This window comes from Delphinus delphis, chromosome 3 (assembly GCF_949987515.2).
Source record: "Delphinus delphis chromosome 3, mDelDel1.2, whole genome shotgun sequence".
NCBI classification, from domain to species: Eukaryota; Metazoa; Chordata; class Mammalia; order Artiodactyla; family Delphinidae; genus Delphinus; species Delphinus delphis.
This window is the reverse complement of record NC_082685.1, coordinates 85,703,637-85,718,973: the sequence shown is the minus strand read 5'-3', so window position 1 is coordinate 85,718,973 and position 15,337 is coordinate 85,703,637. Positions and strand designations below refer to the sequence as shown.

The following is a 15,337-nucleotide window of genomic DNA, read 5'->3' as shown; positions in this document are numbered from 1 at the left end:
ACATGTTTAATTATCCCAGCATCATTTTGGCAAGTGGTCAAATGAATCCAAGAACTTTTCAACCTACACAGCATTTGAAAGAATATTATCTTTGGAAGCACCAAACTGTTTATAGCATGTTTCAAATTAAGCGGCATACTCTTAATATTGAGTCACCTCTACCTTTATAAACGTAGCTACTAAGGGAGAATGTAAAGGAAGTTTTATTATTGAAAGTCTTTTTTAAAGTTACTTAAAAGCTTTTTCCATTATTAAAGAAATTAGACACAAATATTCTATCCATAGTTATAATCTCCTTGACTTGGATCTTCATTACTCAAACTTACTTAGTAACAGGCCGGTTCGGAATTGAGCATAACATTAAAAGGATCTTTCTATTACTCTCACGATTTAGGTGAAACTCATACAACTTTTCAAACGTTTAAAATATGAAATGTGCATTTACAAAAATGTTATCATATATTTTTATTCAGACTGTTAGGTCTCAGTTGCTATTTCAGAGATCTGTAGCAAGTCAATACATAAAATCAATGTGGTCCACTGCCCAATAAATACTGCCAATTAAAAAGTTATCAGCATTTAAAAATTAAACATCTATTTCCCAGAAGTGAATGCTTGGGAAGACAGATTCTAACAGCAAAACCATCTGACAGCAAATACATTTTACATTTTTTTCCTCTGTGAACTTAGATCTATGGACGCTTCTGTTATCAAAGCAGTCAGTAATGAAACCCAATGCAGCTGATAAACTCCTATGACTACACAAGTTACAAAATAAGAAATTTAAATCCTGTGATCAAGATGTAATACTTAATTTTAATTTTATCTAAACATAATTTCAAATGAAGTCCATTAGTATAAGCTAAAATATATTTACTTCATTTTGCCACAATATCCATTTATTATCAGCTTAACGTGTCCGCTGAACTCTTCTTCTAAGAGAAAAATCTTTAAAGTCTCTTTAAGTTGCAATTAAAGTTTTCTGCTTTTTTCCACAAGACTGAAGTCTCCTGATAATATTATTAATTTAGCAAAATCTTAAAAGATAGGATTTATGTCAAACCAAAAAGCATGGTTAGCTTACTTTACAAAATGATGGCATAGATGAAAAGAAAATGTAAAACATTAAAAGTTTAAAATTTAGTAGACCCCTGCAAATTTTCTAAAATATTTTTTCACTATCTTTTGTGATAAACTTATTTCTAAATTACTTATTTTGCATTTGGCTCCTTTTAAATACATCCAAGCTGACTTTTCTTCATTCATCAGAAAAGCACCGTCTTATTCCACATTTCTAAGATAAATCTGCCTACCAGTATCTAGTTTTAAAATTATATTATTTTTTAAAGTAAGTTTTACTGTGATAACATATGAAGATAAACACAAATCCCTAAAAATACTAAAGTTAGAGCTGAATCTTTTTTTGGGGGTGTGGGTTGCATGATTCTTTCTTTTGAACATTATCAAATTGATAATGATCAGAGAAGTATTTCCACAAACTTCAAATTAAAACACTGACTTGAGAATACTCTTGGTATTTTAAAATTCTACAGGTTAACTTTGGGCAGGTTCAAACACACCATGGCATCCTGAGCAGAAGAGTTTTCCGCAAGCAGGGCAGATCTATTAAAAAACATGACCTGTGACAAAAATCAGTGTGCTAATCTCAAACCAAACAACAGTATCAAAAGCATAAAACAGAGATAACCTAAGATAAAATGTCCTCAAACTAACTCAGACTAGTTTGACAGGTTAAGAAGGAGGGGGTAAGAGTGGGGATGTTGCTGATTCTTTCTGTTTTAACCCAGGATGACTGGAACACCCAAGTACCCAAATAAATTAATACCATGAGAAAAAGATTACACTGTGAAGTTTGGAGTGGGAAACAAAAGACAAGCAAGAGTAAAATGTCCCAAATTCAACTAACCAATTTCACTGTTGTTTTATTTGATAAGGCACTAAAGTTTAAAATATAAATTCCTCTGTTTCGAATATGCTGTCTAATAATGCCCAAAGGGGAATAAAACCAACCAACATAATGAGACTTGCTTTTAACGCCATCACAACTGGAAAGCTTGCTCTATTTGTCTTGTCAGCTTTAATAAAAGGCATCTCCTCTGGCAGGATGGCTTCTCTTTCTCTTTTCCTAATAGCGGTAAGTGGCATGTCAAAGAAGAAATAGCTTCCCATCCCACACCCACCTTCAGGAGACTTTTTAAACCAAACTTTGAAGGATGTCTCCACTTGGCCCAAGCGATTCAATCAGGACTTGGGCTACCTGGGTGTGACTATCTTTCCTGAGGTAGCGGGGTGGGGGTGGGGGGGACTCTATCCCCGTTCGGCAACCGGCGTACGGCTCGTAGGGAAATCTGCTCATCTTCAACTGAGAGAACATTACTTCAAGCGGGGGAATCCCTCCTATGCCAGCATAACAAAGGAAGGCGGGAGGCCGGCGGAGAGGGCCACCGGGAGGTAGGAAAAACTAGAGGCGCCCACCAGCCCCCTCTCCCCAAGCGCGCTGGGTGCGCAGCAACCAAACTCTTCCCTTGGCCTCCGCGTTTCTTCTCCCAACTTCCACGCCAGCCCAGGGGAAAACCTGGGATTTTAGGTATAATCGATGCTATTTCCCTTCTCCTCGGCGGGCACCGAGACCAGCCCACAGCTGGAAGCTGGAAGCTGGAAGCTGGCCTCGGTCCCAGAAAGGCAGAGCAATATGGGCCCAGCGGGGCCGACTGCTGCCGGGGAGAAAGTAGGGCTTGGACCTGCTCTGGATCGGGAGGGGTCCGCCCGGCACTCTGGACAACCCCACCCCTACCCCTCTTCCAGGGTCCGTGAACAAGCCAGGGTCCAGCAGGAGCGCTAGGGCGGCCCCGGGCGCCCGTCTCTAGGTTCCCGCGTACTCGGCTGGCTTCGGAAGCGCCCGAAAAACGTTTCCAGGTAACCGCGCGTTTTCCTCCGGCTGCACACTGCCAGGCTTCGGACGAAGGGCTCCCACCTCCCGGTTCGGCCAACTCCAGCAGCTAGCTCCGCAAGCATGACGTAACCCGGCATTAGATCAAACTTTCTGGCACCTTGAGCCCACCGGGAGGTGGAGGAGGTGGGAGAAGCCTCTCTACTGCCAAGAGAGCCGGGACCAGACTGACTTAGTGGTCGGATGATTTCCTCGTAGTTAAGGAGGAAAATATAAACCTAAAGCTTCCGCTTCCCAGCCCCCCACACTTCCCCCAGCCAGTGCGCTTTCTGAGCGCACCGGGGAAAAGGGAAGGAAAAAATTTAAAAAGAAAACAAACAAACAAAAAAACACTTTGGGGATGTTTAGCGGGTTCCCTCCACAGTCCCTGCGCAGCCACGCTCCAAGAGGGAGCTCCTGGCGGCTTGCACCCGGGGCTCCCCGTGCCCAAGCCCCGCGCCTGGCTCGGGATGCTGGCCAGCCTGCCCGGGTGGGAAGCGAAGTCTCCACTCCCGGGCTCCCGCCTTTTCCGAGTCTCCCCGGGCTTCGCAGAAGCATCGGGTCTGGGCAGCCCCGGGGACGCCCAGGGGCGCTCAGGCTCCCTGCCGCACCTCAACAATGAGAGGCACGAAGTGAGCGTTTCCCGCGGGCGCCTCGAAAGCCATCCGCGCCCGAGCGACGCAGACTCTGAGAGTGCGCGCCGCTGTCGGCCGATGCGCGCGGATCTCCGGCGCCGCCGCTCCTTCCGCAGGGCCCCGAGGCCCGGGTAGCCCCGGCTCTCCGCCCCCCATTGCCTTACCTGGGGTTGCTGCTGTTCCAGTAGACGGCGTAGCGGTCGGCGACGGCCTTGGAGCCAGGGTCCTGGCTGAACACACACGTCCAGAGCACAAGAAACATCAGCGTCAACATCTCCACGTGCAACATCACGCCTGGCCAGCGGCGGAGCCGCCGACGCGCCACTCCGGGGAGAGATCAGGGATCCGGAGGGAGGGAGGGAGGGAGGAAGAAGGGGCGAGAGAGAGCGGGAGCCAAATAAATATGAATAAATAAAAATGAAGAGGGGCGAGAAAAGAAAGAGGCGCACACCAAGCTGAGGAGGGGGAGGAGAGACAGAAATAAAGGTGGAGGAGTGGGGGGAATAAAGGCAAACTCGCACCCCCACTGGAGGGCTCAGGAGAAAAAAAGGAATCACAAGATGGAGAGAAGCGTGCGTGTGTGTCTGTGGTGGCGGCGGCGAGGGCGGGGGAAGGGGTGCCAAGCTGTGTCTCGGGCGGCGGCGGCAGGCCGGTCACCCCGGGAGAAGGAGGTGCGCGCCGGGCCGGGCGGCGGCAGCGCGGGTTGGGGCAGGCGGCGGCGCACGCTGCACAGTCACCGGGAGTTGCGCGCCACGGCCGCGGGGAGACATACACCGGCCCGCCGGGCCCGGCTCAGCGTCGGCGCCGCGGGGTGCGCACGGCTCCGCCGCCGCCCAGGGCCCTCGCACTGCGCCCCGCTTCGCTCCAAGTTACTTTGGCGGCCTGTAGGAAACTGCAGGAAGAGGGCTCCGTGTGGATGGGGGGGCTTCCCGCCTGTGGTCCTGGGAGTCTGAGGACCCCCTTCCCCCGCCTCCTCTGTGCTTTAACCCGGTAACCCCTGGAAATCTCGGAGGAGTCTCGTAGGTGCTACGGGTTCGGGGCGGTGCGCCGAGAAGGGTGGAGATCTGGAGCTAGAAACCCAGCCCCGCCGGCGTCCTGGAACTGGTTAAGCGGCAGCTAAGCGGGCGAGGAGCGGTCTTGCCTCTCAAACCTCAAAGAAAAGTTTGGCTTTTCGCGTCTTTCGGCAGGTCCCCTGTCGGAGTCGGACTGCGACGGTGGCGGGAGGCGACACCCTGGCCGCTGCCTGAGTCTCGGGGATTTCTCGCGCGTGCTTTTCTTGGCCGGGAGTCGGTGCACCAGAGTGAATGGAGAGCAGAGGTCTGAACCAGCCAGCCAGGCGGAGCTGGGATGCCGAAACCTGCAGGACGATGCCAATCCAACTGTTCAGCTGGAGAGCGGGAGGGGAAACAATCACTTTCAAATGAATCCCTCCAACTCCTGGATGGGCTGATGTCAGTCTCCGATCGCCTTCCGGGAGCAAGAATGAGCCCCCAGACGCGGTGCCAAGAGCCCTGGGTGAGCTCTCAGAAGTGTCCCTGCGACTCCGACTGGTCCGACCCCAAGCCCGGCAACTTGTAGAGAGGCATCAATCAGTTTGAAATGCGAAAGGAGAAAAAAAAAAAAAAAAAAGAAAGAGCGCACGAGAGCGTGTGGCACCTCCCCGATGACTACATCAGAAAACCTTCCCGATCCTCCCGCAGCTGCTCCTCTTTCCCTCCTTGGGCACAGCAGCAACAAGAGGTGAAAACCACCGACAGAATCCCAAAACCTTTACCAGGCGGGAAAATAAACTTGAGTGCAGCAGCAGCACGAGCAGCCCAGGAGGGATTGAAACGACTGGCGAGAAGTGGAAAGGGGTAAAAGTCAGTTTTGCAAAAGAGAAAAAAAAGAGAGAGAGAAAAAATGCTTTATGGGAAAAATTTCCTCGGGCACGCCCCCTCGTTAATGACCTGCGTGTAAAGCCGACAGCAGCGGCAACCCAGCAGCAGCAGCAGCAGCAGCAGCCGCCGCAGCCGCCGCAGCCGTACCGGAGCGCGAGGCCGCGCGCGTGAACGTGGACGTGGGCGGCGCGGGGGTGGGGTGGGCGTGGAGCGCAGGGCGCGGGGTCGGCGGGCGGCGCGAGCGCCGGTGTGAGCTCCGGACCGAGAGGGGGAGGCGCCGCCAGCCCGAGCCTAGCCAGCGCTGCTGCTGCCGCCGAGGCCCGGGTCATGTGGGCTGCTTTTTTTTTTTTTTTCTTCCTCGCAGTTTACTTGGAAAGGGGTGGGGGGTGGCTGGAGCAGCCAGTCAGGGAAAGGCCTGCTGTTTGCTTACAGATCGGGTTTTTTTTTCCTCTTTACTCCAACCGGATTGGTCTGCTCCACGAGAAAGAGGCGTTTTCCTAATCTCCTCCCTTCCCCACGCCTCCTAACCCCCCTCCCGGGCCCCACCTTCCAGAAACCTGACTAATTGAATTACCGGGAGTGCTGAGGCGCCCTCTCCTCCGCCCGAACCCGGCAGCCGCGTGTAACCCTTTGGATGCTGAATTCCGTCTGGCCTGAGGAATGATTTGACATCTTTTTAGCTGAGGGTAGGGTCTTTCAGTTACAAAGGAACCGGTTCCCACCCTGTAGCCGGAGAGCCGAAATCTGTCTCCGGGGCCCCTCAAGTGACACGCAGTCCCAGCAGCCGGCTGGCAGGCAACGACAGTGACTACGTGTTTTTGGAAATCTCTGTCCTGTTCTTCACTAGGCGCATTGCCCGGCGCCGGGATATCTGAAAACCTGAGCATCTCTCATGTGCCTTTCAACTCCCCTCTTCCTACCAGGGATTTAAAGGTTCATGAGCAGGAAGCAAGACTTTTCTTTAAAGTGATGCTTTGAAAACACATTTTTTTTTTAGATCGAGAAAATCACAGGGTAAAGTGATTACAATTCAGTGCGAATCTTCGGCAGGGAGGAAATGAATGCGGCAGGGGAGCCCACCCGAAATACCGTACACCTTTTCTATTTCAACTCCGAGGTTGGTTCACTGCCCACTCCCCAAAGGATAAATGCTTTGAACGAACCCGGTGGGGGAAGAAATGGAGGTCAGGGAAGGAATTCCTTTATTATTGGAAAAGGCCTTGCGTTCCCGGGTTTCTAGAGCAGGTTGCAGTGCCTCGGGCCCTCGGCCGCCACCGTCGCGCGATCACCTGACAGCGAGGCGGTCCTCGCGCCTCGGGACGTGCGCCGGTGTCCTCCAGCGCCCGGGAAGCTAGCCAGGCGCCCGGCGCAGCGGGGCTACACACTCTCGAGACTCGCCCTCGTGGGGTTCCGCGGGCTGGGGCCTGAGTGGTATTAGTCTCTCTAACTCTCTAGGGAATTTGCTGCGTCAGCAAGAAGGGCTAATCCCAAGAAAGAAAACAGCGTACTTTTGCTCCCAAACCTGCCTGTTCTTCCCTTTACTTATTAGCCCAATAAAATCAAAGATCACGTTCTTCCTCCTGCGCTTTCCAGTCCTCGAGCTCTAGATTTCCAGGCGCTTCGGAGCTGTTTGGAAGCGTCCAGACGCCCTCCAGTGGTTGGCCTGCAGTCCGCACCCAGCGGGGCTATTACCTGTAGTTCAGCCGGGATTGAGTTTGATGGAGAATCTGGGGTCATGAACAATACCGATTTGAGAGGAAAGGAACAGTCCATATCGGCATGGGATTACCTGGATGTCACGGGCTCTTGCCTAGAAGTTGAGTAGTTTCTCAATTACAGAAATTTTTCCTATCTGCAGAGACCTGAAATTGTCCTAGAAAAGTAACTCTTCTGTTTTGTGAGTAGATATAAATTGCAATCTGTGTAATTATAGATTGCACTACAGGCCACCCTAACAAACCAAACACCTTCCTAAATTAAGAAATGTAAATTCAGAATATTAATACAAATTCTTCTCTACCATCTGTATATTTCACAAAATTCCAACAGTGAGAAGTCGGAAAACTTAAGCTAGAGAACTGAAGGATAAGCTTTAATTTTTTTTTTTTTTTTTTTTTTTTTTTTACATTTGTAGCAAGTATTACTATCAAACTCTACTCATTGGGCCAGAGACCCTTGCGATGTTAGCGAAAAACTTGCCCCTCATGTAGCACACTACCTATACTTGTGAGTTCATCGGCCAGGGGCCTCAACTCCAAGCTCTAACAATGTGCAGTAAGCTTTAATTTTTTAAATCAAATTTTCACTTAAAGCATTATCTGATCCCCCCCCCCCCAGTTTTGCTGATGTTCAAGTTCTTGGTCTATTTTAGGGTGCACTTTTTTTTTCTGTTGTAGGAAGGATGCATTTCTTCCCTCAGTCTTTCTGATGGTAGCTCTAATAGGTGCTCCTACGACAGACAGTTTTGCAGGAAATGTTCTGGACCCTTTTAAGGGACATATGTATCTTTAGGAAGATGAGAATTCATGACTCCTATCCTGGGGAAAATGCTGATTCTCATCGGAGAGACTTTTTAGTCAGGGAAATATCAGGTATCAGGGAGTTAGCAAGCTGGCTTCCTGTGGCATCAAAGCCAAAAGGAGTGAAGAAAAATCATATCCACTGATTTCCTATTTAAAACACATACTGTAAGCAAATGTGAAAAATCAATATATCAAAAGAATATGGATGTTCTGATATTTTAAATATTTCCTATTTGTTTTAAAGTCTGGATAGTCGCATTTTAAGCAGAAAAAGAAAATCATACATGATGGTTTTCCTTAAAATGATTCAGGGAGCTGGAATAAAACGCATTGGAATTTGCAACTGTTCAGAACATACTTCAAATGTCTAGGAGAAATAATTCATAAACTTAAATCAAATGCCTCCTTCTGGGATTATATACCTAAGTAATTATTGATATTGGAGTAACTAAGCAGCAATATGACAGATACACACTTAGATAAAGTTTGAAGAGAGGTATTATTAAATATACGTACCATTAGATAATGTGGTTTTGTCTCCTCAGGAAAATATTGAAGTGATTTGAATTTACACAAATCAGCATTATAGAAAATAATTATGATTAGCCCAGTGTCACAGAGGCAATGACTCTAAAGTTGGCCATTTAAAGGATAAGTAGCGTTTTGCCAAGTTCAGAAGGAGGTTCCAGTATGTCAGAGAGAAAACAGCAAGAAGCTAAATCATGGAGGAATAAAGGTGCAGGGAGTGTTCAAATGCTTTGAGTTCAACAACATTGAAAGAGGGTTGTAGGGAGCTGAGACCTGAAAAGTTGGTTGGAAATGGACTGTAAAAGGGCTTGGCTATATTCTAAATATATTTGGATTTAAAGCTACCGGTAACCGAGTACACTGGTGGTTTTAAAACAAATGACACTGAAAAAATGACACTGAAGCAATGCTTCAAATTAAAATACAGATAGGGATTTATCTTTCTAATTATTTGTTTATGTATTATTTTTTGGCCTTGAACTATCTAGGTGGGTGTTCTAACCTTGCCTATGAGTTAGAATCACCTTGAGAGCTTTTTAAAAAAGAACGTGCCAAGGCCCCACTCCCTGTTTTAGGTTAGGGGCCGGGATTTTGGATCTGTAATTTTTAAAAGCTCTCCAGGGAATTCTAATTAGCATAGAGAATAGAGAATCACTGATCTAGGTAATTTCTTTTTACCTTAATGAGTTCAATATTTCAGGGAAAAAAAAAAAAAAAGTAAGTTCTGTACTTAGGAGAAATGTCCCAGCTATCCATGAAGGCAGGAATGTTAATACTTCCAAGAACTGAATTTCATGATCCTCTCTATTAAAATGAAGTGATACTATAAAAATAATTTTCACATAGCACAAAACACAATACCATCTCCAAGACGTGGTTGCAGTGCAAAGCTTACTTTTAAATATGGATTAGTCTTCCTTTTTAGACTAGTCTGGACTTCCTTTTTGTATCAGCTGCCTCCAGATAGAAGTGGAGATCTATTGAGTCAAGTGTCCAGATAAATAAATGAAACAAGCTGGTGTATCAAACCCCACAGTCCACAGACTAAGCAACTCTTGTCTAATATAGCAGTTACATCCAGAAGAAATATAAAGGAAATAAACTCAGGATCAAAGATTTAAAAAATGATAATTAGATGAAAAAACTTTCTAACAGGTGACTAACATAATGGTACTTAAGCTAACTCCGCTATCTATCTTCCCAGAACTTTAGAATTCATTCCAAAGGCCTAAGAACCCAGGTTCTATCACCAAACTGTCACCCAGCTATCCTGTGCACAGACTATTTGAAGTTACTTAATGAAGGCTCCTCTCTTCTTTACCCCCTTTTATAAGAGCTTTCTCAGAATCTTTAGGAATAACTCTTCACTAGCTTTTCTTTCCTTACAGACCCTAGGAAATGCTCCTTTTCTATTTCTGATCTAGTTGCCTCTCCTGGGTGCAGCCTAAAAGAGGGAGGAAAAAAAACCTCTACTAAATAGAGTACCATGTCTTTACCTTCAGCTTGTGACCTTCAAATTCCATCATGAATTTTCCACTTTTCCTCATTCTCTCTTTAATTTTCTGGCACTTCCTGGAGTTTGCTTCCCAGCATGTCTTCTCTTGAAGTCTGTGCATAAGTAGAAGCAGTTTTACAAGTTGCTGAAATATCCTTAAAGAGGCATTTTTAGAATTTCTTACTTATGAATTGCCTATGTGTTGTTTTGCTCATTTCAAAATATAGTTTAAATAAGACCTACATAGCAAACTTTTTAAACAGACAGAATTTTGAGCAGTCATTTTGATAAACAGCTAAACCAAATAATTAGGCACACATGTAAATATGTGTTATGTTTCTCTGTATTACAAATGTGTATGTGCTTACATATAATTTCAAAAGAAGCAAACAAGAACTGGTTGATTCAATTTCCACATCACTTTTCATTAGCTAGACTTCAGTATATATACCATAGAGCTATGTGGCCAATATTCAACCATAAAGCTGATATTGGTAGGTGATATTATTCCCATGAAATATGTTTGTCTTGTCTTTTACTATTTGAACATGTATGTACTCTTACAGCTCTGTATTTCCCCTCTTCAAATTTTTAAATAAAAATTACCAAATAAAATCTATCTGCATTTTAAAAATCTAATCAATCAACTAAGTATACTATCCTAAAATGGTCTTTGTGAATTATTAAATAACATTACACTCCTTGCTTAAAGGAATACAGATTACCATGAATGCACATTACAAAATAAATAAATAAATAATAAATAAAAATTTGTATTTATGTTTTATTACAATGGCAACATAGATATCTGCAGCATACCTTTATTTAAATAAAAAGAATATATGTAGACTTTTCAGAAATAAAGTTAACCTGTACTTTTTTCTCAAATATATATAAACTAATAATTAGGATACTTTTCTCCCACCAGCTACAACTACCATCATCCAAAAAGCATGTAAATTTGTGTGCTTTTGCATTTTTTACTTGTTTAGAGACACACCCCCCAAGGGGGCTAGAACATATTTAAAAATTTAATTGATGCCATTATGTACATACACATGTAGCATATTTATGAGCATATATACAGACAGAGAAAGAACTTTTTTGTTGTTGTTGTTGTGGCCTCTCCCGTTGCGGAGCACAGGCTCCTGACGCGCAGGCTCAACGGCCATGGCTCACGGGCCCAGCCGCTCCGTGGCATGTGGGATCTTCCTAGACCGGGGCACGAACCCGTATCCCCTGCATCGGCAGGCGAACTCTCAACCACTGCGCCACCAGGGAAGCCCAAGAACTTATTTTTCAATCAATATTCACCCAAGATTTTCATCAACTTCTGTGAGAATTCTATTTAAAGACGAGCAGAGGATAACCCTCAGTCAGTGAGCATGATTTCATGAAATAGGAAATGCTGTTTCTAAGCCCCTTTTTAGCATTGGCTTTACTTTTTCTCCCCAGATCTAAACTGGCTAAGCAAAATAGAATTACGACAAACTAAGAAACTCTTTCCTCAAATTATGTGCATATTTTTTACATAAAGTCTCAGGGGATATTTTGGAGTATGGATTTTTTTTTTTTTTTGTAGTCATCTAAATAATTGTCTCAAATTTTTTCCCATTTTTCTTGGCCATGGTAGAGATGGTTTTTAAAGTATATTATTTATTTTTTAGGAAAATTGTCCTCTTACTGCAGATTTATAACTCTAGTCTGAGACTTCCAAATACCTTATGCCAACATTGTAAATTTTATTGTGATGTCATAAAGTTACAGTTAGGGTATAATTTTTTAAAGGCATTTCATTTTGTAGTTTGGAATAATAGTTATAAAGCTGGTCTCTATAGAAACCACTGCAACTTGTTATTTTAGAACATCAGATAATAATGCAGAGGATTATTGGCCAAAACTTTTTTTTTTTTTTTTGGATTTTTAAAGAATTTATTCTGTTAAGAAATATAACAGGGGATGATGGCCACAGACATATTACAATTGCGGGCCCGGGGCAAATAGTAGAGAAAAAGCCTCCTTTTTTTAAAATCGCAATTAATCAAAGACTCTACTCCCAGTCCCTGAAATGAAATATAGTCCCTTTCAAGGTTGATGTTGAGTTTCCAGACCTTTAAGCACTATTAACAGCCAGCTTTCATTATTTCTAGGTGAATTCAGCAATACTCCATTCTTGTTAGAAATTGTGAAAGATGTTTCTGTGAAAGCTGTTAAAACCACAATCAAGAAATCTGGTAAATTCTGCTAATTGGTCAGTTCCATTATTCTGTTTCTCATCTCAATCTAGCTATCATTTGTTTGTAAGATACACCCATAAACAAGAAACATTAAGACAGAAATACAGAGGCACTGTCCTCAAACTCTCTGAGGGCTAGCAGTCTTCATGAAACTTCATGTGGGAGTAGAAGGCTTCTTGATCTGGGAAGGTTTTTCCACAGATGTAACAGGAACGGTGCCACGCTACTTGTGTGAGCATCGGATATGGCTGTCGTGGGCAGCATGGGACGCAAAAGATTTGGCACGGTACTTGCATTTGAAGGGCTTCTCCCCAGAGTGCTTCCTGATATGTGTGCGGAGTATACTAGAGGCAGTGAACGTCTTGGTACAATACACACAGTGGTAGAGTCTGTCTCCAGAGTGGACTCTCATGTGTTTGTTTAGGTTGGAAGATTGAGAGAAACATTTCCCATACACAGAACACTTGTGAGGCCGATGCTTCTCACGAATGTGAAGGATCCGGATCCGGAGCCGTTCTCACTTCTCAAAGGATCGTTGCATAAAGAACAGGGAAATTTCCTGTCACCCTTGTCCACACATGGGGTGTACTTGAGATGCTTGTCTCTGTAATGTTTGTAGGTAAATACTTTTCCACATCTTTCACACGTGTACCCTTCTGCAGACTCTTCCGAGGGCCCAGATGCTTGGTTCCACTGCTTTATGACCTGCAGGCTCACAGGAATGTCCAAAAACTTCTCATAGCAATCTCCATACCACGCAAGGAGCTCTGGGTTCTGGGAGATCTCCCTGCAGCTTTCATAAAAGATCTGCCCTTGACATTGTACGGCAACTAAGTTCTGCTCCGTGGGGAAACAAACACAGTTGACATAGGACATCCAGTTCCCTGCACCTCCTTTTCCATCAATAAAGTGGCTCAAATGACCATCTTCAAAGAGGTCCCACATCAGGGAATTATCCCCGTACGTCCTGACTTAGCTGGTGTTGACCACTTTACCCTGAAAGGGCCCGAACCTGACTCCTTTGTTTGTGACAGGGCTACTGAAGAACACACCAAAATGTGCCACTTCACTGAATTTCGTCCGTCCGAGGCAGAGACCTTCTGGTAGCTGAAGGGAGTTGTTATCCAGAGTCTGAGGCAGAGAATCAGACCCAGAGCTGTCTATGGGGACCAGGAGGCCCGAAATTGCCTGGTGCAGGTGGGCGGAGTTCTGACGGCTGGGGATGACCCCATATAGAGCTAAGTGCAGGTCTTCCTGGGTGAAGTGGTAATGGTGAGATGCCTTCCCCTCTTGGTTCATGAGTTTGGGGCCATCCTCAGAGCGCTCTCTTTGAGAGTGCAGCAGCCGAGCACTCCAAAACTTAAAATGAGAAACATGTTACTGAAATGACTCTTTCTAAACTCAAGTCTGGAAGGAAAATGTGCCGTTAAAATGATTACCTTTTAATCAGAGATTCTCACTCTCATTTTCCATTAGTCTACCTTTTTGGGGGCATATGATGTATACTAAATTAAATAGGGTTTATTGGTTCATCTAGATTCTGAATTACCCTCCGTTCCTATGCATTAGGAGAGTGCTTTTCTTAGCCCTTTTCCTTGAAATTCATCAGGATCTTTTATGTGGACTAGCTAGTATTCTGCGCACTTCCAATGCTTAATAAATATTACAATATAATATTAGCATAATAATAAATTATCTTAATGTATTACATGGGCTATTAAGTGAGATCCTATTCAGTTTGAGCCAAGACATCAAAAAGTTTTGTTTTCTCTATATGCATACAAAGTAATTTAAAAACTCCCTTTCCATGAAATGTCCTTGCATCCATAAGATGTCTACATATTACAGAGTGAAGTGGTGAAGTGTGTATCTTCCAGTTACGTATTTCATTGGTTCAATTTATTCCAGGGCCTGAATTTGCCATTTTAATAAGAGGAAATTTAAAATTGGGCAGACAAAAATGGAAATAGCACCATTTGTCAAGTAAATGCCCTTTTCCCAATGGCAATTCTGAACTCTTTATAAAGGATTTCCAGGCCAGCAGCTAGGTAGTGTTCCTTGCCACTAAGAAGTCCTGCTTTGTCTGTGATTGGTTATATCACACACCTAGACTAACAGCCACTGAAAACATGAGGATTTTCTTTATAGTTACAGAAACAAGAATGAAGTAAAAAATATTCTGTTAATAAAATCTCATCCTAACTGGTTGCTGTGAGGGAGGTCCTAGTTTGAAACTGCCAACAAAGCTAAAAATAAAGACATTTCCCCTTCCAAAAGTATTGTTCAAACACTATACATTTTATCTACCAATATGTGACTCAAATAGGATAAAAATGATTCAGAATCTGTGATAGATAGCACAATGGCCAAAATTTTTTCTCCTGTATGGTTTAACTTTGCAGTTAGCCCCTTGCATCAATAGACAGTCTATTTTTTCACCCCTTGAATCTGAGCTGACCTTGGACATCCTTTGGCTGAAAGGCTGTTGAGCCAATTCTGAGCCACACCTCAAGAGGCATTCAAGTTTCCACTCTTTCTCTAGGAACCCTGCCCAATGGCCATATGGACAAGTCGAAGCTAGCCTTCTGATTGATGAGAGACACGTAGCTCATTCACCCCCATTGTCCCAGGCAATCCCCAGATGCAGAGTTAACCAGCTGACTGGCAGCGACCAGCAGATACATGAGAAATTTCCAGCTGAGACTAGAAGAGCTTCACAGCTGAGCCCAGCCTAAACTGCCCACCCAAAGAATCCTGTCCTCAATAAATGGTCCTTGTTTTGAACAACTAAATTTTGGGGTGGTTTGTCATATAGCAATACACAACAGATTCATCCATTTCTTAAATTATCGGAAATGAAATTTTGGATATTATTCACCTCAAATTAATGTTATTCTTTCATAACTTTGATTTCCATTACTGAGTTACTTGGTGCTAAATCTGTAATTGGGGAACTTCCCTGGTGGCACAGGGGTTAAGAATCCGCCTGCCAATGCAGGGGACACGGGTTCGAGCCCTGGTCTGGGGAGATCCCACATGCCACGGAGCAACTAAGCCCATGCACCACAACTACTGAGCCTGTGCTCTAGA

At 44.5% G+C, this 15,337-nt stretch overlaps 1 protein-coding gene, 1 non-coding gene and 1 pseudogene across 2 annotated transcripts in view; all 3 read right to left on the bottom strand.

Annotated features, from left to right (window-relative positions):
- Window positions 1-3,910, bottom strand: part of EFNA5 (ephrin A5) — a 277,926-nt gene extending 274,016 nt beyond the window's left edge. Inside the window, exon 1 of the mRNA XM_060009055.1 lies at window positions 3,750-3,910. Within this exon, the coding sequence (XP_059865038.1) occupies window positions 3,750-3,874 (125 nt within the window). The 5' untranslated portion in view covers window positions 3,875-3,910. The remainder of the gene's footprint in view (window positions 1-3,749) is intronic.
- A 3,681-nt stretch (window positions 3,911-7,591) lies between these two features.
- Window positions 7,592-7,741, bottom strand: LOC132423762 (small nucleolar RNA SNORA62/SNORA6 family). Its single transcript, XR_009519071.1, has one exon. It is a non-coding gene; the product is annotated as a small nucleolar RNA SNORA62/SNORA6 family (small nucleolar RNA).
- Window positions 7,742-12,381: 4,640 nt separating this feature from the next.
- Window positions 12,382-15,337, bottom strand: part of LOC132422425 (PR domain zinc finger protein 14-like) — a 150,701-nt pseudogene continuing 147,745 nt past the window's right edge.